At 43.4% G+C, this 26,580-nt stretch overlaps 1 protein-coding gene across 1 annotated transcript in view; it reads right to left on the bottom strand.

Moving 5' to 3' along the window:
* The window catches only part of LOC126470338 (serine proteinase stubble), a 523,216-nt gene that overhangs the window by 86,494 nt on the left and 410,142 nt on the right, over nt 1–26,580 (bottom strand). The window contains exon 4 of the mRNA XM_050098167.1: nt 17,435–17,880. Within this exon, the coding sequence (XP_049954124.1) occupies nt 17,435–17,880 (446 nt within the window). The remainder of the gene's footprint in view (nt 1–17,434; nt 17,881–26,580) is intronic.

Genomic DNA, 26,580 nt, shown 5'->3' with positions numbered 1-26,580 from the left:
CTGAATACTGATTTCGGCGGTTCACATTTCCTGATTCAATGAAGTAGCATATTACTTGCCTTCAAAGGCAAGAACATTGACAGTTCACTGGGAAAGCAATAATATCTTGTTAGCCTGTTGAAAAACGAATTGTGGGCCATGAATGCACCATTGTGATTTCTAAAGGACGTCTCAAGTCCTCGACATTGATTACAGTGACAAAACAAGAAAACACTTTTTTGCAGCTGTCTTTACAGTGTTAATATAAAGGACTTTCAGACTGATGAACTGGAGAAATAGTTGTTTAAAAATTCACCACAGTTAAAAACATGATTGTCTACGATTGGTGGTGGTTAGTGCTTAACGTCCCGTCGACAACGAAGTCATTAGAGACGGAGCGCAAGCTCGGGTTAGGGAAGGAAATCGGCCGTGCCCTTTCAAAGGAACCATCCCGGCATTTGCCTGAAACGATTTAGGAAAATCACGGAAAACCTAAATCAGGATGGCCGGAGACGGGATTGAACCGTCGTCCTCCCGAATGCGAGTCCAGTGTGCTAACCACTGCGCCACCTCGCTCGGTACGATTGGTGGCTATAAACAATATCTGCGATCATTACCTAATGCAAGGACGAACTGAATGAACTTGGTGGCAGTGTCATCTTTCCAATGAGGCCAGTGAATGAATTAAACAGGACTGGCCTATATGCTAAAAGTGTTCATACCTTAATGTCCACCAAGCTCCGTTTCCTTAAAGCGTTTACTAACGATTCTGTCAACAGTTGCAGTATTTATATTAGGCGACTAGTTTCGAACATTACAGATTCGTTTTCAAGCCTGGCCTATTGAGACCACACTGGCAGTGTTCCATCATAATGTATATCAAACTGGCAGCATATGCTTTACAAATGTTTGCAAGATGAATGCCACTATCCACACACGACTCTTATCAAGTCACAAACAAGAGTTTCATTTTGACTTGGTAAGAGGCACGTCTGGTTTGTGGCATTCATTATGCAAACATATGGAAAGCATTTGTTCCCACGTTGATGTTTATTATTAGGATCACGCACTGCCAGTGAGCCTCAGTAGGCCAGGTTCGAAAATAAACTCGTGAGGTTCGAAACTGGTCGCCTAATATAAATGCTGCAACTGTTGACAGAATCTTTTATAAAAGCTTTAAGAAATTTAATAAAGCTGCTAGTTCCCTGTCAACAATGTGAGCATCGGTAAGCAATGTAGGCAACTTATTGTATGTTACAAAGGGTTATATGAATTTTGTTGTTTTTCATTTGCTCCTGTTTACTAAAACAACATGTGCCTTTAATAGGCGTCTGGATCAGATAGTGTATATACGGAATGAGTCGATAAGGTCAGGAGCGCCAATAGGTCTATCAGGCGCCTGCATTTCTATCTCTTAGCGTAACAAGAATGCACGCTTTGACCTACAGTGCTTCATCATGTTGTTAGTCGTACTAATAACAAGACTGTACTGTTCATAGTTTCCAGAAGAAAGTATGTTAGAATTCTTTCACTTCCTTTGTCTGGACGGAAACAATATAAACTTGTATCAATGACACAATGAGATTTTTAAGGACAGGAAACACATTTTTTAAAGTAAAGTAGTCGCGTTTTAGGTCAAAGCACTTTGTCTAGAATTTTTCCAGTGGGTAGACTCCATTCGTAATATGCTATTCTGTACGGCCCATAAAATAGTCACCTGAGGCTGGACTAAAACAGACGAAAGATGGATTGAAATTCATTTCGATAAAATAAATTTCTTTGGATGTGAGGTTACGTGAAAGTCAGAGGCTGCCATGTTTTACGTACAGAGTGGGTTATGGAACTATTCATGCGTTGGTTTCCTCTTTTTTCCTATTGTCAAAACACTTTTGCGGAGAGGAGCGTTATTCTGATGAAATATGACATTTGCTTTGCTTCAAGTCTCTTTTCAAATGGTTCAAATGGCTCTGAGCACTATGGGACTTAACTTCTGAGGTCATCAGTCCCCTAGAACTTAGAACTACTTAAACCTAACTAACCTAAGGACATCACATACATCCATGCCCGAGGCAGGAATCGAACCTGCGGCCGTAGCGGTCGCGCGGTTCCAGACTGTAGCGCCTAGAACCGCTCGGCCACTCCGGCCGGCTCAAGTCTCTTTTCAAGCATGCTCTCGCACAGGTGATCTGTAATACGTACGTAGTGTTCATTAGATATTGTTCTACCTTAAGCAAAGTAACAAAAACACTGCCCATCAATTATCAATTAGAATCTTAATAATGTTACCATTCTGTAACAAAACACCATTCTGAGGTATCCAGTTTCATCAAATTCCTGATTTGAGGTTTGAATAGGACTTGAGATCAACTTACTTTCATTTATTCCACTTCTAACAAGAAATAAAAATATAATGATAAATGAATCATCAATTAAATAATTTATTGTCCAAGCAATAGCTTTTCAGTTCTCATACACAGTAACGAATCAATTGGTTTAATTTCACATCGATCATAACTTAGGCGGAAAATACGTTTTTGGGTTCACTTTTGGCCAGAATTAAACAAATGAGACACCGATATTTTCCAAAGCATTATCATGTAGGGCCTTCGGTGTAGTGCACTTTTCCAACGTTTCGAGACGTACGTAGCATGGACCATGTTCAAAGGAATCACAGCACTTTCGAAATGAGTCATTTGCGCCTTAAATGCTGTAAACGTAGGAGGAAATTTATTATGAACTTTCACCAATTGAAGTGAATTTCTATTGGAGATAAACTGTACAGAACATAGTCTTTTTGCAGCACTGTACTGCAGTTATCCATGTAAACGAGATGCTCACAATACGGCTTTGAAAATCCGTGTAAAGAAAAGTATTTCGCAGAATTAGTTAATGTTTGATTTACGTTATTACGTAACATTAATCAATAAAACAGAAATATCTTTTTTATTAGCGCTGTCGGTGTGCCAAGCTGGGAAATTTTTAGTCTAGCACACACTACGTTAACTTAACGAACATCTCAAGTACATATATCACTAGATAGCTACATTTGCTACTAAGCAGCTGGCCTTAGTTAATACTGACACAAAAATCAGGTACCAGGCGCGATATAGCATCCAACAACTAAATTTTTAAGGCCCAGTCTGACAATAAATGCTTTATTTCCATTGTTTACAGGGAGCAGAGCTGACGGCAGTTTCCGAGTATGCTGTGAGATGATTTACTCACTGGTGTGATATTCAGTTTGACAGAACAGTCAATAGAAATATTATTCCGCGCTTTTTTCAGAAACTCATTTGTCACGATTGAAGCCTGGACGTCGCGATGTACAAAGCATTAAAGGAGAATACTCTTCGGACAACATTTTCACAAAACAATCCAGCATAACGCCTATGTCGTCTACGATGCAGTACTACTACTAGCTTATTCCTGACAAATTAAGATCTCTGTAGTATATAATTTGTATCGCTTCGACATTGAAATACCGATACAGACAGTAACCAGTTCATGTCCTCCGCGGAAGTAATGTCTCTGCCTGCTTGTACTGTTACTGAACCTTCGGTTTCTGGCGTCAGAACAAGAGATCTCCCAGGAGTAGGGGAGAATATAGGAAGAGAAGACTCGACGTGTAATTTTCCACGATGCAGAAGGTCGAAATACTCTGCTCTGAAGGCATGCGATTTCCCCTGCGGCTGCACGACGACGTGTAGACCGCGCGGCGCGGCTGGATGCTGATGAATGGCTCACGCAGAAGAGCTCGTGCGCGTGTCTTGGGCTGCGGCGATCTCGCACACGGGAAAGTACTGCGGCAGACGATGCAGCAGATCCGAAGAGAAATCGTAGACCGCGGAACCCTGCAGGCTCTGCGTGGACGTTCTGCTCTCTCTGCTCGTTACTGCGTAAGTTTAAGACAACAGAAGTCTTGTGCACATGCTCAATTTTCTACCCTTCCACTCTTTTTCCGAGTCGTAAATACAAGGCACGATCAAAACGTTTCCGTTCGAAGACATTACAGTCCAGAATCGGTATGCCAATCCGGCAGAATCGCCTTGAGCATTGAGGATTAGATTAGATGAGATTAGTATTTGTTCCTTAGATCATGAATACGACACTTCGTAATGATGTGGAACGTATCAGGTTAATAAAAGGCGTCTATACAAGATATTACATTAAACAATGTGTATTACATGACACTTAATATTTTTAATTTTTTTTTGGGTGGGGAGTGGGGAAATTACCCACTTACTATATCCAAAAATTTATCTAATGAGTAGAAGGAGTTGCCATTCAGAAATTCTTTTAATTTCCTTTTAAATGCTATAAGTCTATCCGTCAGACTTTTGATGCTATTAGGTAAGTGACCAAAGACTTTTGTTAAAAAAAAATGGTTCAAATGGCTCTGAGCACTATGGGACTTAACATCTGAGGTCATCAGTCCCCTAGACTTAGAACTACTTAAACCTAACTAACCTAAGGACATCACACACATCCATGCCCGAGGCAGGATTCGAACCTGCGACCGAGACTTTTGTGGCAGCATTATTTACCCCTTCTGAGCCAACATTAGATTTAACCTTGAGTAGTGAAGATCTTCCTTTCTCCTAGTGTTGTAGCCATGTACACTGCTATTACTTTTGAATTCGTCTGGATTGTTAATAACAAATTTCATAAGTGAATATATATATATTGTGAGGCTACAGTGAAGATCCCTAACTCTTTAAATAAGTGTCTGCAGGATGATCTTGGATGAGCACCAGCAATTATTCTGATTACACGCTTTTGTGCAATAAACACTCTTTTACTCAGTGATGAGTTACCCCAGAATATGATGCCTTACGAAAGCAGAGAATGAAAATAGGTGCAGTAAGCTAATTTACTGAGATGTATATCGCCAAAATGTGCAATAACCCTAATAGCATAAGTAGCTGAACTCAAACGTTTCAGCAGATCTTCAGTGTGTTTTTTCCAGTTCAAACCCTCATCAATGCATACACGTAGAAATTTTGAATATTCTACCTTAGCTACCGATTTCTGATCGAAGTCTATGTTTATTAATGGTGTCATTCCATTTACTGTGTGGAACTGTATATACGGTGTTTTGTCAAAGTTTAATGAGAGCCCATTTGCAGAGAGCCACTTAATGATTTTCTGAAAAACGTCGTTTACAATTTCATCAGTTAATTTTTGTCTGTTGGGTGTGATAGCTATATTTGTATCATCGGCAAAAAGTACCAGCTTTGCATCTCCGTGAATATAGAATGGCAAGTCATTAATATATATTAAGAACAGCCGAGGATCCAAGACCGAACCTCATTCTTGATTGTTCCCCAGTTTGAGGAATCAACAGTTTTTTGCATATTATGTGAACTGCTTATTTCAACAATTTTGCGCTCTTCCAGTTAGGTACGATTTAAACCATTTGAGCGCTGTCTCATTCATACCACAGTACTTGAGCTTATCTAGAAGTAGTCCTGCTACGTGAAGAAGTCCGTAACTACCTGCTGCACATCCTCGTCCAAAAGAATCATTGGTCCTTCAAGACCGTCTTTAACCGACAGAAGCCGTGATAATCGCATTGGGAGAGATTAAGATTAAAGGGCGGGTGCTCGAGTGTTTCCCACTTCATTTGGCGTAGCTTCTGCGTTACGAGAGTTGCAATATGTGGACGTGAGTCATTATGAAGAAGCAGCACCCCTTGGCGCAATTTGAAATCCACAACGGTTGTTTTCGACTTACATTTTGCCTCCTACGCATTCTTGTCGGTGAAATATTCAAAGAGTTAGCTTTGTTGAAGTCAGTGTGTTCCATCCGTCCTCCTGTCAGAGCAGATTGTTTAAATTTAATAAACCTCTTAAATATATTCTGCCTGGCTGTTTCTCCTTGTGGCATCTTCCGAAGCTACTTTAGAAACCTTTATTAATAATTCTATGTGAGTTCTGACACCCATATTTCATGTTCAGTTGGTCACCCCTATTTAATTCCGGTAGGCAATTAGTTATCCGTTGTGTGACTTTGGTTTTTCATTCCACATGATCTCAAGGGGAGCATTTGGTCTCATAGCATCTCAGGGGTATGCTAAATGCACAACGGACACCCCACAATAACACCATAAGAAACAGAAATCAAAACATACTGACAACTGTTCACGATAAAAAGCCAAAAAAACCAGAACACCTCGATTGAGGATAGGAAGAGAGAAAAAACGCCAGAAATGGGATAGTAAAACGTGTGAATGGCTTTAAGTGTATGGGACAATGGTCTGAAGCCAATGCGTAGGATACACTTCCTGAAAAATGTTTACGAAACATATTCAGAAATTTGTTTTGACGCTGGGTGAGGAAAAGAAAACTGTTGCAAAAGGATCGCATGAACTCCATGCTGGGCATGAAGAACCGACAGAAACACCTAGTTCAAATAAAAAACAGCAAATGAGAACAATAGTGATGCCGTTCCTAAGCTTATACTGTATATAAAATATTATGTTTGGCAATGCAATTTTTTTCTCGAAGCTAAAGGGTTTGCTGGTGTATTTTTAGGTGCTGATTTCAGGTAAAGTACTTAGAATATTTCAATCACATACAGTTTTGACACACATTCAGAATTTATTTGAGGTATATGAGGTATTATTGACGACGTACGTTGCAAGTGCTACTCTGTGATGAAGAGGTTGGCACAGGAGAGGAATTCGCTAGGTCTGCAAAATGCCGCTGTTTAATCGTTGCGTAAATACCAGTACTTTTTGTAAAGATTTTCAATGTAACATGTTACAAAAATATATTTATTTTTATAGTCTATAATACCATTACCTATGTACTTCGGTGATACTGTAATGTTGAGGCTCATAAGTCTGTTTTAAATATCGACTGCTGCCTGATTTTGTGAATTTCTTAGTTTCAAGAGATTATGTTTGTCCTGCTGACTACTTCTGATACATCTGTGGCAAACTTGTAGTTATCAGGTAAGTGTATTTTACGTAGTTGGACGGGCCAGGACAAGTCGTGGGTCCATATCGAGCATGTTCAAGTTGTGAGGGAGGACCCGTGATCCTATGCGAATGGGGCAGTTATGCAAAAGACAAGCACTGGTCTCAAAAAATCTGGCCAATGTGAACGCCAAAAGTTGGAGGAAAGAACGTACTATTCGATTCAAAGGTGCACCCAAAAAGAGCTTTTGTCTGCTTTTCGTATGAAACTTGTCATTATAAAACAATTAATTAAAGCTCTACTCAAAGATGCTGACAGTTTCAAGTATGCGGCAAGCAAGTTACAGTGGCTGTCAGAGGCTGAGATGAAAGAAGGGAGTTGTTGTCAGCTCTGACGTCCGGAAACTAATTAAAGACGAAACACTTGAAGACAAAATGAATGAAATTTAAGGATCATCTTGGATATACTTTAATCAAAATGTCAACGAGTCTGTTGACAACTGCAAAAAACTTGAGTACGAGGATTATGTTACTGTATAGAATAGAAAGGGGCAGAAATTAGAATTTTTTAAAAATTAAAATCATTCACATTGCCTCAAGCAAATTCAAGTCATGGCAGAGGCAGAGGTGCAAGCAAGAAGTGAGCCATTATGTCGCAAGTAAGTCAGGTAGACAACCTTGCCCGCCGAGTAAGGAATAAGCATTCGGCAGAAAAGAGGACGGAAAACCAAAGAAAGAGAGACAAGCATATTCATTATCTCGTAAGGCATGTAGCAAGAAACCACTCCGTCTTCAGGCCACGAGTGGTCTACTGGGCCGTCCGACCGCCATGTCACCCTCAGTGGAGGATGCGGATGGGAGGGGCGTGGGGTCAGCACACCGTTCTCCCGGTCGTCATGATGGTATTCTTGAGCGAAGCCGCTACTATTCGGTCGAGTAGCTCCTCAATTGGCATCACGAGGCTGAGTGCACCCCGAAAAATTGTAACAGCTCATGGCGGCCTAGATGGTCATCCATCCAAGTGCCGACCACGCCCGACGACGCTTAACTTCGGTGATCTCATGGGAACCGGTGTATCCATTGCGGCAAGACCGTTGCCCATGTAGCAAGAAACTGTAGCTATTTCACAGGAGCATGTAGCGAGGGACTGATACACCAGTTAACAGCCTGTTAAGTGAATGAAGGAGAATGAGGAGGACACATTCGGTCATTACGAACCGAGCTTTGCGTCATAGCTTCACGCTAGCCCCCTTTACATACTTCAGCTCTTATCTTGAGATGATCATTGGGATCGAACGCATTCACAGTAATCGCACTCGATTCCATGATTACGTTTCTGTAGTGAGTCTATGTCATATATGCTCCAGCACTGTCTATGGACTAGGCGAAGATGTACCGATAATGATGGCCTTCACCGAATGAACTTCATGCTGCTCGCCGCCTACCATCTACTGGAGAAATTGATTGTCTTCCGACAACACCACTTCGCATTGTGCTGCCGATACCCGGACTCCATCGCAGAAGCCAACAACGGGGGATCTTGGCGAAGACGTTCCTATTCAGCACGCAGGCGCCTTCGGGTACGGAAACCTACCAGGGGTACGGAAGAGATCATCCAACCACAAGACTACCGACAGCAGGCCCGCTACGAATCTGGTGTCGGTAGTCTTGTGGTAGATTGATCTCCTCATCGTTGAATTCGGAGTGGAACCGAGTACGCTCCGCAGCCGGGGCGAGAACCGCTTCACGCCGCGCAGCCGCTGCCCCACTCGGTTGCAGCCGTCGCGCCGTCAGGGTCGCTGACATCACCTGCCAGCCGGCACGGTAGCTCAGCGTGTTCGGTCAGAGGGTTTAGCTACCCTCTGTAATAAAAAAACAAAAATCAGAGTGAACGGATCAACGAACAAACTGAACGGGTGTCATCGGACGCTCGCAAAAAAAAAAAAAAAAAAAAAAAAAAAAAAAAAAAAAAAAAAAAAAAAAAAAAAGGAGAGAGAGAGAGAGAATTACGGGCGTGCAAACACTGAGCTGACTCGACGGAAGTCAGCTACAATCCAACAAGCAGCTGAATTAGCAATAACCGAGGCTACTGCAGAAGAACGATGACTTGTAAACATTGTGAATAAACAACTGAACTCGAATAATGTTTTACTGCCGTTGTTGACGCTTCACAGATTCCCAACAGCTACCCTAAGTTCACGCAGAGGTCTCTGTGCTCGGGCCTTTGTAATTAGTAAAACAAACGCTGGATAGCTTCAAAGTGTTGGATGCTTTAATGAGATTGAAGCTGCACTTTCTGGACTCCCGCATAGGCTATTTTCTCGAAAATCCATATGCTACCGCGCCGAGTAGCCGCGTGGTCTCGAGCGTCCTGCCACGGTTCGCGCCGCTCCCTCCGTCGGAGGTTCGAGCCCTCCCTCGGGCATGGGTATGTGTGGTGTTGTTAGTATAAGTTAGTTTAAGTTAGACTAATTAGTGTGTAAGGCTAGGGACCGATGACCTCCTCAGTGGTCCCATAGAACTTACCACACATTTGAAAATTTCCAGATGCTGTGAGTGAGGTAAAGGGAGTATGGTTTCAACAACACATTAAATGAATGATCGATTGGATGTCATCATGATAGCTCACTGCTGCTGGATGCCGTACACGGAGTGTCCCCACTCAGTGTACACAAGAAAATGCAACGGAGATTTGAAGATCTGAGGAACTTAATATTTCACTGTAATATTAGGCAGGGGTAAAATACAGGGAGCGAAAGGCTATTTACAATTTGTACAGCAACCAGATGGCAGTTGTAAGAGTCGAGCGGCATGAAAGGGAAGCAGTGGTTGGGAAGAGAGTGAGACAGGGTTGTAGCCTATCCCCGATGTTATTCAATCTGTATATCGAGCAAGCAGTAAAGGAAACAAAAAAAAAAAATTCGGAGTAGGTATTAAAATCCATGGAGAAGAAATAAAAACTTTGAGGTTCGCCGATGACATTGTAATTCTATCAGAGACAAGAAAGGACCTGGAAGAGCAGTTGAACGGAATGGGCAGTGTCTTGAAAGGAGGATATAAGATGAACATCAACAAAAGCAAAACGAGGATAATGGAATGTAGTTGAATTAAGTCGGGTGATGCTGACGGAATTAGATTAGGAAATGAGACGCTTAAAGTAGTAAAGGAGTTTTGCTATTTGGGGAGCAAAATAACTGATGTTGGTCGAAGTAGAGAGGATATGAAATGTAGACTGGCAATGGCAAGGAAAGCGTTTCTGACGAAGAGAAATTTGTTAACATCGAGTATAGCTTTAAGTGTCAGGAAGTCATTTCTGAAAGTATGTGTATGGAGTGTGGCCATGTATGGAAGTGAAACGTGGACGATAAATAGTTTGGACAAGAAGAGAATAGAAGCTTTCGATATGTGGTGCTACAGAAGAATGCTGAAGATTAGATGGGGAGATCACATAACTAATGAGGAGGTTACTTTTGAATACATTGTGGGAGTGAACAGTGATCATAGTGTTACAAATATTTACTATGAAAAACAGTCCTGATCACAATTTATTTATTTCGGTGACCGGTTTCGACCACTACTGTGGTCATCTTCAGACCAATGAGTAAGAACCTCCTTCTGCTGGATTATCCAGCACGAGGAGGTCCTTACTCATTGGTCTGAAGATGACCACAGTAATGGTCAAAACCGGTCACCGTAATAAATAAATTGTGATTAAGACTGTTTTTGATAGTAAATAATGAGGAAGTATTGAACAGAATTAGGGAGAATAGTAATTTGCGGCACAACTTGACTAGAAGAATGGATCGGTTGGTAGGACATATTCTGAGGCATCAAGGGATCACCAATTTAGTATTGGAGGTCAGCGTGGAGGGTAAAAATCGTAGACGGAGACCAAGGGATGAATACACTAAGGAGATTCAGAAGGATGTAAGTTGCAGTAAGTACTGGGAGATGAAGAAGTTTTCACAGGATAGAGTAGCACGGAGAGCTGCATCAAACCAGTCTCTGGACTGAATACCACAACAATATTAGGAGTGCGTTATAATTTTTTTTCAACGTGCGTGTTTTGTATGCATTTTCTGGGTCTTTATTATCTCGTATGATTGAGGGAAACCATTAGCATTTCTGAGCTTAGGTTATCAAAAAACATTGGGATCAGCTAAAATGTTTAGCGAAATAATTTGAAACTATAAATCTGTAGATTTGTGATTATTACAGTTATTGTCTAACGAAATATACTGGGGCGCAAAGTTTAAGGGCGAAAATTACTTTCGCATGGTGAGTCACTGTCAAATAACGTTGCTGTATGAAATTTGGATCATACATAGAGAAAACTGAAACAGTGTAATAGATAAGGTATCTGAAAGAAATACGCAATAATACGAACAGAAGTAACACTTTTTTTTTTACCGAGCGAGGTGGCGCAGTGGTTAGACACTGGACTCGCATTCGGGAGGACGACGGTTCAATCCCGCGTCCGGCCATCCTGATTTAGGTTTTCCGTGATTTCCCTAAATCGCTCCAGGCAAATGCCGGGATGGTTCCTTTCAAAGGGCACGGCCGACTTCCTTCCCCGTCCTTCCCTAATCCGATGAGACCGATGACCTCGCTGTCTGGTCTCCTTCTCCAAACCAACCAACCAACCAACCAACCAACTAACACTTTTTTCCGAAAGCAATGTTCACTGAAGTAAATAAAATTCATGATGGTTCCCTGGACATTACAACAAGCGGGACATGGCTCTTAATAGTGCGTGTGATCATCAAGGACTGTAGTACACGCTCTGCAATGTGCTCTCACTCTGGCCACAACGTTGGTAAGAATTCGGGGAAACGGGCAGGTACTTGCATTCGCCGAATATCCTAGTGTTCCAAGAGCTCCTCCACATGCACCTTTCGATGCGGTCGCGCATTTTCACCCACAAAAATGAAATAAGGGCCAACTGTACTACTGAAAAGACGCCTCTGGGAAAGGAGTATAGTGTCAAAATAACGTAAGCAGGTGACTGTTGTTGTTGTTGTGGTCTTCAGTCCTGAGACTGGTTTGATGCAGCTCTCCATGCTACTCTATCCTGTGCAAGCTTCTTCATCTCCCAGTACCTACTGCAACCTGCATCCTTCTGAATCTCCTTAGGGGATTCATCTCCTGGTCTCCCTCTACGATTTTTACCCTCCACGCTGCCCTCCAATGCTAAATTTGTGATCCCTTGATGCCTCAGAATATGTCCTACCAACCGGTCCCTTCTTCTTGTCAAGTTGTGCCACAAACTCCTCTTCTCCCCAATTCTATACAATACCTCGTCATTAGTTATGTGATCTACCCTTCTAATCTTCAGCATTCTTTTGTAGCACCACATTTCGAAAGCTTCTATTCTCTTCTTGTCCAAACTGTTTATCGTCCATGTTTCACTTCCATACATGGCTACACTCCATACAAATACTTTCAGAAACGACTTCCTGTCACGTAAATCTATACTCGATGTTAACAAATTTCTCTTCTTCAGAAACGCTTTCCTTGCCATTGCCAGTCTACATTTTATATCGTCTCTACTTCGACCATCATCAGTTATTTTGCTCCCCAAATAGCAAAACTCTTTTACTACTTTCCTAATCTAATTCCCTCAGCATCACCCGACTTAATTCGACTACATTCCATTATCCTCGTTTTGCTTTTGTTGATGTTCATCTTATATCCTCCTTTCAAGATACCGTCCATTCCGTTCAACTGCTCTTCCAAGTCCTTTGCTGCCTCTGACAGAATTACAATGTCATCGGCGAACCTCAAAGTTTTTATTTCTTCTCCATGGATTTTAATACCTACTCCGAATTTTTCTTTTGTTTCCTATACTGCTTGCTCAATATGCAGATTGAATAGCACTGGGGATAGGCTACACACCCTGTCTCACTCCCTTCCCAACCACTGCTTCCCTTTCATGCCGCTCTACTCTTATAACAGGTGAGTGTAAGGTGTTCAAAGGTATCGTGGTAAGTATGCCAATGCAGCATTATGCCTTCCCACACCATAACACTTGAACCACCACAACGATCGTGTCACACAGTGTTGGACGTACCCCCAAATGGCGGGAGGGGGGGAACATGTTATGCACCCAGGAACCTTGTCGAAGATGGTCATTTTGGAGTGTAAGGTGTTATGGTGTGGACAGACATGATGCTGCGTAGGCATCGTTTTCTTCCCGCTTTGAGCAAGCATCACTCACTGACCAACGTTATTATGACACTGTATTCCTTCTCTAGGTGCGTCTTTTCAGGAGTACATCCGGCCCTGATTTCATTTTTGTGGATGTCAAGGAGCTCTTGGGGCCAGAAGACATTCAGCGAAAGGACTGACCTGCCAGTTCTCATAGAGGAAGTGTGGGACGCGTTTAGGAAACGTATTGCAGAAGTTGTCGACCGTGCTGGTGGAAGAATGGGAGGAATGGAATTCTTCACCAAAAGTACTCCTAACGGACCTTGTGGCCAACATGGGAGCAAGTTGCAGAGCATACTCTGCTGTGCGTGCAGATCACAAATCCTATCAAGAACCACCTTCTGCCTTTTTCTAATGTTCAGGCGACCATCATGAACCGCTATGACTTCAGTGTAATGACCATCTTTGAATAAAAGTGTAACATCTGTTCGACTCAATCCGTATTTCATTCATATTGCTTCTTTGCTGTATTGTAACAACAGGTGTCTCTATGTATGGTCCAATTTGTTTGAGCTATATTACTTGGGAGTGATACATCATAACAAAATTAGTTTCGTCCTTAAGTTTTGCACAGTAGTGTACATCAAGTTTGTTATAGTTTCCCTCCCGTCTTGATTTCTCTTCCGCACGAGTCTTTTCACAACATGTTGCCTCAAGTCGCACCTGTTTATTGTTGTATACTCTTCAGCCGAAAAACTGATTTGACAAATCTCTGTACGTCAGTTTATCCGGTACAAGTCTCTTGATCTCTGCATAACAAGCGCAACCTACACCCGCTTGAACCTGATTACTGTGGTCAACCCATTATCTCTCTCTATAATTTTTACCCTCTCCACTTGCATCCATTACTAAATTGATTATTCCTTGATGCCTCAGCATATAGCGTACCAACCGATCCCTTCTTTCAGTCAAGATATGCCATAAATTCCTGTTCTTAGCAGTTCGACTCAGTATCTCCCCGTTCGTTATCCGATCTACTAACCAATCTTCACCATTCTAGTGTAGCACCACATCTCCAAAAAACCAGAAGTGGGTTAATGAAGCGTGTAATATTGGCGGAGAAAAACCTGTGAAAAATCGCTGTATCTAAGCGTGAGCGGTCGTCGGTATATGTGTTATGGGGCAAAGGAAAAGCTAACCTGGAGGTACAGCAAGAGAAGGCACAGGATAGAATATACAGAACAGAATATAAAATATCCATGTACACTGAGAGGAACCGAGTCACGCAGGGTGCGAAGCATTGGGGGACGCGTGAAAGTAATCGACTGATAGTTGAGTGGAAAGGAAAAGAAGCTACTCGGCCTGATTGGAACTTAACATTATCTCATTTTATCAAATACCTAATGATGGTGAATTGCTTGTTGAGATCGAGCCACACTGTACGTCATGGAACGGAACATCAAAACGTTCGCCGATACATTTCAAATGGCATCATTCAGACAGACTGTCAACTCAGTGAGAGCGTATTGGATGTCAGCGTCAAAGCTCTACGGAAAGAAGTTTTGATGTTTACGCTGGTGGTGGGAAAGTACATCGTCTACTGACGTCGGAAGTTACCTATTCCCACAGCGCTCACTCAGATTACTGACTTCGATTTGGTGTCTTTAATCTCATTAATCTTTATTTTATTGATTGTTTTGTATCATGGCGCGTCGTGAAGTTTACCCGAGGACTTAAGATATTATTTTGTATGAATGTTTTCCCACAGATGAGGCCAAATATCTGAAAGCAGTAAATGATTTAGGTTTTACAATATCTGGATAAAGAAATGTTTTACACTCTTCATAAATAATAACATAAACTAATGATGCAATCTTTATAACAAGCATTTCTAAAAAGTGAAATAATCAGCTCTATTAAAGGAAAAAATACAGTTACTTTTGATGTTATTTTGTACCTGAAAAAAATAATACGCTGTGGATAAGGTAAAAAGGCTCTATGTATTGCCATATGAATACTGTTTGATGTGTTTGTATGTACGAGGGTCACTGCAAAAGAAATGCACACTATTTTTGTAAAAATACAGTTTTCATTCTGCATGTGTGAAAGACAGACAGTGTGTATATACATCCTTCCCGATTGTTTTCAAACTTAATTCAACCTGTTCCCGTAAGTCGCGCCGTCACAGCATGTCTTCAAGATTACTGCTACACTTGACATTCGTCAGAAGGAACGTGCTGTCATAGAATTCCTGTGCTGTGAAAACGCGACAGTGGGAAACATCCACAAGAGGTTGAAAAAGGTGTATGGAGATGATGCTGTCGATCTTAGTACAGTTAGTCGGTGGGGAAGCAGGTTAAGTGATGAGAGCGGGCACTGCAATATTGAGGATTGTCCTCGCAGCGGCAGGCCTCGTACTGCACACACTCCAATGTGCAGAGAGTTAACGAATTGTTGACTGCTGACAGACGCATCACAGTGAACGAATTGTCACGCTACGTTTGGATAGGGGAAGGAAGTGTTTGCAGAATACTGAAAGTGTTGGCGTTAAAACAGGCGCGGAGAAAACCATGGAAGCGATCACAAAACTCGGATGGACAATACTGAAACACCCGCCTTACAGTCCTGACCTGGCTCCATGTGACTATCATATCTTTGGGAAACTGAAAGACTCTCTTCGTGGAACAAGGTTTGAAGATGACGACTCCATTGTGCACGCTGCCAAACAGTGGCTCCAACAGATTGGTCCAGAATTTTACCGTGCGGGTAAACAAGCGCTGGTTCCAAGATGGTGTCAGGCACTTGAGAGGGATGGAAATTATGTGGAGAAATGAAAATATTGTTCCTAAAGGATGTATCTACTCACTGTAAAACTTTCAAACATGTAGAATAAAAGATGGATTTAAAAAAATAGTGTGTATTTGTTTTGGAGTGACCCTCGTATATATTTTATGGAGCAACAAAGGCCGTTTTGAAATATTTGGCTATAACTCTTCCCAGACTTTCAGTTCTCTTATATGCACAAGATTTACCATAAAACATTTATCAAGAACATCCATTACGAATTTCTCTTTGACCATTGACAAACCTTATGATTGGTTGTTCCTTAATTATTATACTATATTCGGGCTTTGACGTTGACTGGCCTACTCTCTTTCAAATTGTGAAGGTGGCAGGGGTAAAATACAGGAAGCGAAAGGCTATTTACAATTTGTACAGAAACCAGATGGCAGTTTTACGAGTCGAAGGACACGAAAGGGAAGCAATGGTTGGGGAGGGAGTGAGACAGGGTTGTAGCCTCCCCCTGATGTTATTCAATCTGTATATTGAGCAAGCAGCGAAGGACACAAAAGAAAAATTTGGAGTAGGTATTAAAATCCATGGAGAAGAAATAAAAACTTTGAGGTTCACCGATGACATTGCAATTATGTCAGAGACAGCAAAGGACTTGGAAGAGCAGTTGAACGGAATGGACGGTATCTTGAAAGGAGGATATAAGATGAACATCAACAAAAGCAAAACGAGGATAATGGAATGTAGTCGAATTAAGTCGGGTGATGCTGAGGGAATTAGAATAGGAAATGAGACACTTAAAGTAGTAAAGGAGTTTTGCTATTTGGGGAAACAAAATAACTGATGATGGTCGACGTAGAGACGATATAAAATGTAGACTGGCAATGGCAAGGAAAGCGTTTCTGAAGAAGAGAAATTTGTTAACATCGAGTATAGATTTAAGTGTCAGGAAGTCGTTTCTGAAAGTATTTGTATGGAGTGTAGCCACGTATGGAAGTGAAACATGGACGATAAATAGTTTGGACAAGAAGAGAATAGAAGCTTTCGAAATGTGGTGCTACAGAAGAATGCTGAAGATTAGAAGGGTAGATCACATAACTTAATGAGGAGGTATTGAACAGGATTGGGGAGAAGAGAAGTTTGTGGCACAACTTGACTAGAAGAAGGGATCGGTTGGTAGGACATGTTCTGAGGCATCAAGGGATCACCAATTTAGCATTGGAGGGCAGCGTGCAAGGTAAAAATCGTAGAGGGAGACCAAGAGATGAATACACTAAGCAGATTTAGAAGGATGTAGTAGGTTGCAGTAGGTACTGGGAGATGAAGAAGCTTGGACAGGATAGAGTAGCATGGAGAACTGCATCAAACCAGTCTCAGGACTGAAGACCACAACAACAACAACATTCGGGCTTTTAGTATCACGCATGTTATCTCAGAAACCGTTTCATCGTTCGGAACAGGGCTAAGTCAACCGACGTTGTGTCGAAGTTTCGTGTCCATTTGACGGCGACGTTCCCTTCCGTCCCACCCCACTGACATAGAGTGTGAATCGACCAAAACAGGCCTCTCTGCAGTCATATCAGAGGGAGTACTTACGGACGCCGCCTTCGCCAGTGGCCGACACGGTCGACACGGAAGGCTGCGCGGGGCTGGTTGGCCGCGGCGTCGTCGTCGTCGTCGTCGTCGTCGTAGTGGTGGTTGTCGTCGGCCGCGGGGTAGTCGTGGTCGTCGTGGTGGTAGTGGTCGTTGTGGTGGTTGTTGTCGTGCTGGTGGTCGTGGTGCTCGGGCGACGGCGGGTGACGGTGGTGGCAGTAGCTCCAGCAGTGTAGTGAGTTGACGGTGGGCGTCGAGTGGGCGGCGGTGTGGTTGGAGGCGGCGGCGTGGGGCGGCGCGTGGGCGGTGGAGTGGGTGGGGGCGGCGGTGTGGGGCGGCGAGTCGGGCGCGGCGGGCGCGGCCTGGGCCTGGGCCGCGTCACGAACGGCGGCTCCGTGCTGCTGGGCTGCTGCCACACGCCCCACGTGCTCGCCGGCTTCGAGCTCCAGCTGCAACACCACCATCGCCGGCTCAGTAGCCGTCCGCACCAAACGTGCGCTCATCCGAAAAAATATCAGAGCACACTGGTCGCTTCAGAGGGCTGTACATCGTGTATAGCTGGTACCAGGCGGACGTATGAGCCTGTACTGCTGTTGACTAAGGATATTAAATGGTGTGTGCGTGCCAGTAGGCTGTATGGAATCAACACAGTAACATGCATTGACGCGGAGACAGAATTCAGAAAATAGATACGCTATCGCTTTTGTATGTACACAAGATCACTTGGTTAACGAAGGTGCCCCGACTATCTACCGTATCTACAAGGAATCGTGTATCATGCGCAACCAAGTAACAGGGCGTAAGAACAGTGCTCATAAGAAGATCATAGGCGACAGTGCCACTATGACAGTCGGTTTGAAATTCGTCAGGAATTGCTGCCATTGACGAATTCAGTTCCATCCGACTGAACATTGTGAGCCGTAGTAAAATTTGCTATTTTCAAGAGCGTGCTGCAGCGCGTAGTGTAAAGCAGTCGCTTTGCGTTTTTGGCGGTGGCGCCGCTGTGGCAATCGCAGCCTTGGTGTCTCCCTCTGGTGGGAAAGGGGAAAAGTTGTCTGTTCACGTGAATTTAAGGGGCGCTATGAGCTCCGCAGAGGGCTATGGCCGTCCTATCGCCCTCGCTCCCACCCTTAAGTACCTTGGCGTCACCCTCGACCGTCGCCTCTCCTAGACTCCCCATCTCCGGACAATCCAAGCCAAGGCACGCTCCCGACTCCGTCTCCTCAAGCTCCTTTCCGGCCGTACGTGGGGTCTGGACCCCTCCACCATCCTCCACACCTATAAATCCCTCATCCGCCCTATCCTTTGTTACGCCCATCCAGCCTGGATCTCTGCCCCCCCTACCTTTTATAAATCCCTCCAAATCCTCGAACGCCATGCTCTCCGCCTCGCCTATCGCATCCGTCCCCCTCCCCCATGCGGATCCTGTACGATCTCATCTTCTTCCCCCACCTCCTACTTTTCCTTGAAAGGATACGGATCCTGTACACCTCCCGCAAACTCGATCCTCCTCACCCACTTGTCTCACCCATCCTCTCCCACCCCCGCCCACTGCCATGCCTGTTTCCCACGTCCCACCCTGTCTCCATCTCTCCACCCTCCTTACCCTCTCCCAAGGTGGCTTCCGCCAGCTCCCCCTCCCTGATGATGTCCTCCTCCCCTCCATCTACCCCTCCTATCAACTTTGAACCTCCCCCCCACTTCCTGTGTCCTTTCCTTTAGGCACCCTCCCTACCTTCTCTTTCCTTTTCCCCCATCCCCCTTCCTCCGCCATTCTTCCGCCTTCCTCCCTCCCCCTATCTCCCCCGCCCATGGCATCTCTGCTCTCCCCTCTCCCTCTCCTACTCCCCTTCCTCCTCCTCCTCCTCTCTTGGCAGGTCCCCGGACTCGCACACGCTCAGTGAACATTCGCGCGTCGGAGATCATCGCCATCAGTGTCTCGTGTGTGTGCCTTCGTTTGTGTTTAGTGTTTGTTCGCCGTCACGCCACCACTGTTCACGTGTGCCGTCGCCATCATCCATGTTATGTGCGCCGTGTCAACTAGTGTTAGTGATGTTTCTCGTCCAGCGTGAACGGCTGCATGTTTTTTTTGTTTTTTAGTGTCTACATTTATTTGCCCGCCGTTTTGATTGTATTCTCTGTGCCACCTACATGTAATACTTATTGTGAAACTCAAGGCTGAAGAGCGGCGTACTATGCTGCTGACAGCCCGCCTTTGTATAAGGTGTTTAAAATCACAATAAAGAAAAAAAAAAAAGTTCCGCAGAGGGTCAGTCTGTCAGTCTGAGTCTAGTCAGTTGGTCCGCCGGCTCAGTGTCGGGCAGTCGGGCAGTCGGGCAGTCAGTGTCTGTCTGTCGGTCTGCCGTACATTAAGGGAATGAGTCGGAGTGAGGCTAGGTCAGTCTCGCGTCACCAGTCCGTCTCTCATTTGCTTTTGTGCGGCAGTTAGTGGCTGTCTGTCGTCGGAGGGCTAGTATGTCTATCGTTTGGATCAAACTTTAAAGCCAGAAAATGAGAGTCTTGCCACTCCGCCAGTAACAGAACTCGTCTAGTGGTCGCCCGGTCGGGGCTGAGTTCCTGCATCTGAGTCTGCGCGTTAGGCCGCTAGTCTGCTCGAGTTGCTCGGGCGACTGTCATTGGCGTTTGCATCGGTCGGTTGGTCGGTCGCGCACTGAGACACGAGATGACTTGTCCGCCTTGAGCGTCGGCGCATGTGAGCTCCCCACGTGAGTGCAGTGGGCAGCGCCGTATAGAAAGGGGTAGTGGCTTTGCGGTTCACACGAGAGCAACAGGAGCGAAACCACGACAACGGGCTGGCCAGGGCGAGGTGCGACGCCGTGAGACTGGAGATCGGCGCGCCTTCCTGCGTCCGTTGAAGCGGCTGGCAGCGGTTGGTTCGGGAGAGCGTTGGGGGTGCTGCGCCAGGTCTTCGCCAGAAATCGCAGTCATTTGAAGTCAAGTGACCTGTGATATGTTGTTTCAGTTACTTGTTAAATTCTACTTGCTTTTGCTCGTTTGTCTTTCGTCCGCATTTGTTAGGCAGTTAGTGTCTGTCTGTCTGTCTGTCGGTCTGCCGTACGTTAATAGCTGCCTGTGTCATGTTTGTCGGATTCAGTGTTAACGAATTTATAGAATTAAGGTAAAGGCCGAATTCCTGAAATATCTTTTTATCTTGCCTATCATCTTGCGAGGCGGTATATGTGTAATGAAGAGCATGTTGTACACTTTTTGTAAGTCTGAATTTCATGGGTTTTATTTGAATAGTCATTTCTATAAAGTTGACACCCTTCCACCGTAAGAGCCCTTTCAAAAACAAATTGCACTTTTGGTGGCAAATAATTTCTTAGTCTGAGTGTTTTTACCATTTCCATCCCTCTTACGGGGTGCATAGTTAATGTGTTTGTGTGAGTTGTTAAAATTTTTAGTTTAAAGTAATCTGTTTGTTGCAGAAAAAAATAAAAAAAATTGTTATTCTGCCTCTGAATAATTGTAAATTGATATTTAGAGGGTGCTTTCTGATTTTAATTTTAAATCTTTTGTTGAAAAGGCTTTTAAAAATAAAATTCACGTTTATTAAACGTTATTTTATTTTCCATCAGTTACTTCCTCGCAACTACTTTCACGCTCACCTAGTGTGATTAAATGTGCTAATGTTCTTGGTGAATCGCGAGTAAATAAAATAAATTCTTTAAGAAAAAATTTTGAAAGCTAAAATTACGGTTCACATTGTAAAGGGATCTGCATGCAACCGACATTTGTACATCGGTACCTCGCTCTCAGGGATATGTAAAGCTGTTCGTCTTCAGCGGACCAAACTGCACAGAAATTTGCGGGTAGCGGACTGGAGGCGTGTAGTGTGATCCGACAAGTCGCTGCTTTGTCTCTTTTCAAATGAGGTAAGGTGTCGATCGCATCGACGACCCCACGGGAGGTCCAACCCGGAAAGTGTGGGGGCCGTAGTTCAGGCGCAAGTGGTTCTGTGATATTTTTGGGAGTGTTTTCCGTAACATGACTTGAGCGCACTCTTTCAGGTTACAATTAATACGAACCAGGATGTTTATTTCAACATTCTCGGCAATCAAGTCTCGCCCTTTCCTCTATGTCTTCGAGATGAGTGCGCTGTGGACACTTCCATCTTCCAAGACGACAACAGCCGCATTCATATGGCTCCACACATTCCTTCCTGGTTTGACTAATACTCATGCACCCTTTTGCACCTCTACTGCTACGCTAACTCACCCGATGGTTATCTCACAGAAAACTTCTGCGACTACTTGGAGCAGCGGGTGAAATGTGGCATCTCCGCAATTTGGTAGCTCTACTGAAACTGACTGTTAATGAATGGTTTTAGCTGGAACTTGTAGACTCTCTTTCTCATCAAACTGAGATAGCCGTTAGGGCTACAGACGATGTAACACTGTACTGGTACACTGTCTCCTGTGGTTTCTTTGTCCACTGTGCTTACGTATTGCGTGCTCTCCCAAAGTTCTCAGTAGCTTCTAGTTTTATTGCAGTGAAACAAGCACGACACTTGATCTTTCATCCTGCACGTAGTTTTTGCTGTTTTGAAACTTCTTGGAGCATAAAAACACTACACCGGATCAGCGCTCGAACCCGTAATTTTGGAAGCAATGCTCACTGTTTCAAAAGAGTGAAAGATTCGGTATGGAAACAATCCATTTAGCTGTGTCTAAGCCATTTCTCAGCACATATTTTTCTTCCATGAGTGTCAGTGTCAGTCCAGCTGGCTATGCAGGAGAGGTTTTGTGAAGTTTGGAAGCCAGGGGAGGGTTCCTAGTAGACGTGAAGCTTTCACGGAGGACTACGATTGGTGCCTAGATGTCTTAATGGGTAAGAGAACTGTGCGAAAATGGCAAAGTTCAAGATTAAAGTCTCGCTCCAGCACACAGTTTCAGTCTAACAGGATTTTCAAATTAGATCAATCAGATTCATATGCCTGTTCTGTGTGAAACAGAGTGTCATTACTACGTCATACGGCTGAAACATTATCGATGTAACACATAGTATCAAAACATTGGTAAAATTCTCCTGTGATAAGTCACTGCCCTTATGCAGTGAATGATGACCGAATTACTACTGCCTCCTTAGTCTGCAGTTTCAGCCATCTGATCAAATAATGTCTGTTATGAATCATTGTCCAGGTCTGCGGCCATTAGCGATAGTACATTCCATTTTACAGGTAACGACTTTTTATGCGTGGTGTGAAAGTAGAGTTCGTTGATTGTGAGGCTACCCTTGGGTCCTTATTATTTCCTTATGATATCGTTCTAGACACAGAATAACTACGTAAGGTCTGGTCTATCGCATGGTAGCGATAGTGGACCGCTGTTACTGACTCACGTGCCGGTTTTTGTAAGCCGTATCTACTACAGGCGAAGCGATTTGGAACCATAGTGAAACACTGCTATTGGTCAATCGGACAACGTCTATGAAGATTATTTCTCACATTTTCACGTGTGCCATCTGTTCAAATAGAATCCACTGTCACTTTCTTCTCACATGCAGTCTTAATGAAAGTGAAATGCCTTTTTCAACAAAGTTGCCAGCGGGATTGTCACAGAGTCTGTTGGAACAGCCGTAGTTGATATTCGAATTGATCGATGGGTATGAGGGCGTCTGTCGTCATACACGATTAACACAGTGTAAGCCAATGAGCCAGCTTATATTCATCTTTGAGGGCTAATGTTACCAGAAGACTGTAGTACTAGTTTTTGACGACGCGATCTCTTGCGAGTCGGGTCGATGTGTAATAGCGATGGGAGGTTCTAGGATTATAATGCTTGTATCATCTACAATCCGTGATGTAATAGTCTGAAGAACATGGAGAGGACAACTATCACCCTTGACAGCACGCAAGTTCCGCAGTTCTCAACCATATAGAACACTTATGAGACTTCCTGGATATCCGCTCAGTTTGTTCGAGAAATAGTTGTCGAGAGTAAGAGACGTTTGGCACTGTATTTTATTGGCCATGTCAGATTAGTTCAGTGAGCATTGTTCTTGTGCTACTGTTATGTCTGTAGCGCTGGCATTCAAGGGCGACTGAATGGGTCGATTACTTCTAAATGCTATGTCCAAGTTTTACGTCGGATCTTTAACAAGCCGGTGCCTCGCAATTTTCGTAATGAATTGTACGTGATCATATTTGTTTCTCATGCTTTTGAAAAACTTGGATTTTGTTGACGTGGACTGGCACACCAAACGCCGGTCCTTTAGTAAGACGATCCACTCCGCACCCAGCGACAAGCAACATCACAGTAATCGGGTTGCTGAAACTCTTCTAGAAATCCTCGCAGGATTCTACTACACAATAGAACAGTCTCATGTTGCCTCCAGAGAAAAACATCAGCCACTGCAACGTGATATAGTCAGCTACCAGCGACATTTTACCACAAAAAGCCGGCCACATGTGACAGCATGATTTATCCATCAGACCCACTGTACTCTGTTCTATCTGTTTAATAATCACGATCAAAGACAAATCATCAGTCGTGATAAATGTGCAAAGACGGTCTCCATCAGCAGCAACACAGCTTTTCATACGTAATTCTAGGTGTTCACCACTGTGGCAAGGTCGTTGCTGTCGCAGTGTGACGTATACATAGATCCTGATTACCTTGCAAAACAGAGCGCAGCATTCGGGTGGTTGCTTTTCTAGTTCGTTGCGATTCTCACACCCAACGTTTATAAGATTCCACCACCTACTAAACTTTTCCTGCTACCTTTCTCTGTGCTCCGTCTTCTGCGTGACTTACTTGTTCCACTTCAATGATTCTAAGTTTGTGCACGTGCGGTTGCTATCTTACATACGCGGCCTTTTACAGAAAGGATTCAGCCAGCCGCAGCTTTCGGTTTCTGAGCTCAGCTCGATTTGATTGCCAGTCACCTTACGTTCTATTTTCAGATGGGGCAGTCATTGTCTACTTCCACGCACACTGCTTTATCAATCCGAATGTAATTCTGTAATTTAGTGACGTCAGAAGTAGGCTTTAATTTTTTTGCTTCCTATTCTATCAGTGACAGCAAAGAGAGCCATACAATTACAACATTTTGTGGCAATTCAATATCTACACTGTACACAGACAAAAAATTATGGAATGGCTGTTAAATACCATATTTAAATCGCATTGTAAATGTATGATGTAGTCCTAGAAACTCGAATTTTCTACCGCTGTCGTTCCGAAACTTGAAGGAATAAAAGAATATAACATGAAAGTGGTATACTTTGTTCTCTCTAGTGCGCAAAGCTTAAATCTGCGACATTTAGTTCAGATGACAATGGAGAGAGAGAATTATGCGGACTTCTTGGTATCACAGGCACCGAAACTGTCTAGAATAGACTCGGTACTTGAACCTGAACAGGGCTGAACCAGTGAAGACAGAGTGCGCAGTTTATTGCTTCCGACTCATTTCATCTCTCAGGAAAAGAAAAACCACCTAATTTCTAGGAATCGTATGCCAATAATAGTTCAAACGACGTATATGGAGTGTTTTTGAATACTCCTTAAAATTGTTTAGTGGTTAATGATCTGAAGAGAAACCCTTGTTTTCGTGCTGCAGAGAAACATGGAAAACAAAGTGGTCCACTGTGTTGTCTGCTGACTGAAAGACAGACAAAAATTGCTGTGGCTCCCGTAATTATTACATCTGTGGGTAACAAGTAATGCGGCAATGATGTCTAATGTTACTGTTGTGGGAGGGAATGAGGAATAGCGACTGAAGAAGAGACACCGACTGTGTAGAGTGGCACTTGAGTTTAGCAGGTTTAGTGTAATCATTAGTAATGGGCTGAATTCCTAAATTAGTTAGATGCTAACAGATCTAGTAATTAACAGATGACAGGAAAGTACTATCTTGTTTTCATCCAGCAGAAGGAGACTGTAGACGCATGTAGTACGTTCACAACTTTATACCGGTTATGGAAGTGGCAGTGATTTCTTGCGCCTTAGGCACTTTCTTTCCACAAAGCTTCTTTGTAAAGCTGGTTGCCGACTTGTTCCCTTCAGGCGTCGCCTGTCATGGAATTATTCATGAACGTATTATACTCACCTACGACAACTTCACTTGGCGTGTTAGGAGATAAGGCGGGGCTGTCACTGTTTATATCGACTACAATAGCTGGCTCTAGATTACATGCAAGATATTGCTCAACGACATGCCGTACAGGACATCGATTCGCCGAACAAACGACTGTGTCTAGAACTTTGCATTTGTATGTTACATCATGGCAGCGTGCATTTAAGAGGGGGATAATACTCTGTCATTAATATCGTGAGTGCGAAGAAGACAATATGATGTCAATCATAGGCGTGTGTTCATAGGGGAACACCCATCAAATATTTATTTCAAATCAAGAAGTCTTTCACTAGAGCAGATTACATCTATCATTAGGTTTTGCAATTGTCTTGGCAGCACTTCATCCTGAATTGCCGGTATTTTAAGATCAAAGACAACTGCCAGTCAACATAAAGTTAACAGCTTTGTCGAGGACATTCATTCAGTGGCCGCTGGTGGAGATTTGTTTGACATATGACGAGTTCAGCTTCTCCAAAATACTATACGATAAACCCCTCATCACTTCTGTGGACCACTCGTGTCACTAGACGCCATTGTAATATTTGCGGTCTCCTTCGTCACTAAGGAGAAGCTGTTACAGTTAAGGGCGCTATGGAACGCACAACGCTTTTTACCCTTTTGTGGTGGAAATTGGACTTATTTTTCCTGCCAAGGAATTCTTTTGTGTTTGCCGATAAGTTGCTAGGAATTGGATGCGATAAACAGTACGCCTGCTTATATAAATTTTCGATAATTCTTCTAGAATTCTTGTTATGAAATCTCAATTCTGAAAAAAATAAAGTCACAAATACTTCCACGGTTGTATTAACCCATTACTCAGTTCAGTACGAAACGAAATGTTAATATTTTCTAGAATAAAATTCAGATATGAAACATTCGAGTGATTCAAAAGCTCTTAATGGTATGTTTGGTCTCTTCCCCCAAAACCAACCAACCAATCTTAATGGTATTTGGCCGTTATAAGAAAAAGCAATATATATCGGGGAAATAATATACATAAACGGGTCAGAAACATTTTCTCTTCTATTGCTTTCTCTCTTTCCTGCACAGTT

Source organism: Schistocerca serialis, chromosome 1, assembly GCF_023864345.2.
Source record: "Schistocerca serialis cubense isolate TAMUIC-IGC-003099 chromosome 1, iqSchSeri2.2, whole genome shotgun sequence".
Taxonomy (NCBI): domain Eukaryota; kingdom Metazoa; phylum Arthropoda; class Insecta; order Orthoptera; family Acrididae; genus Schistocerca; species Schistocerca serialis.
This window is presented reverse-complemented; position numbering and strand designations above follow the sequence as displayed.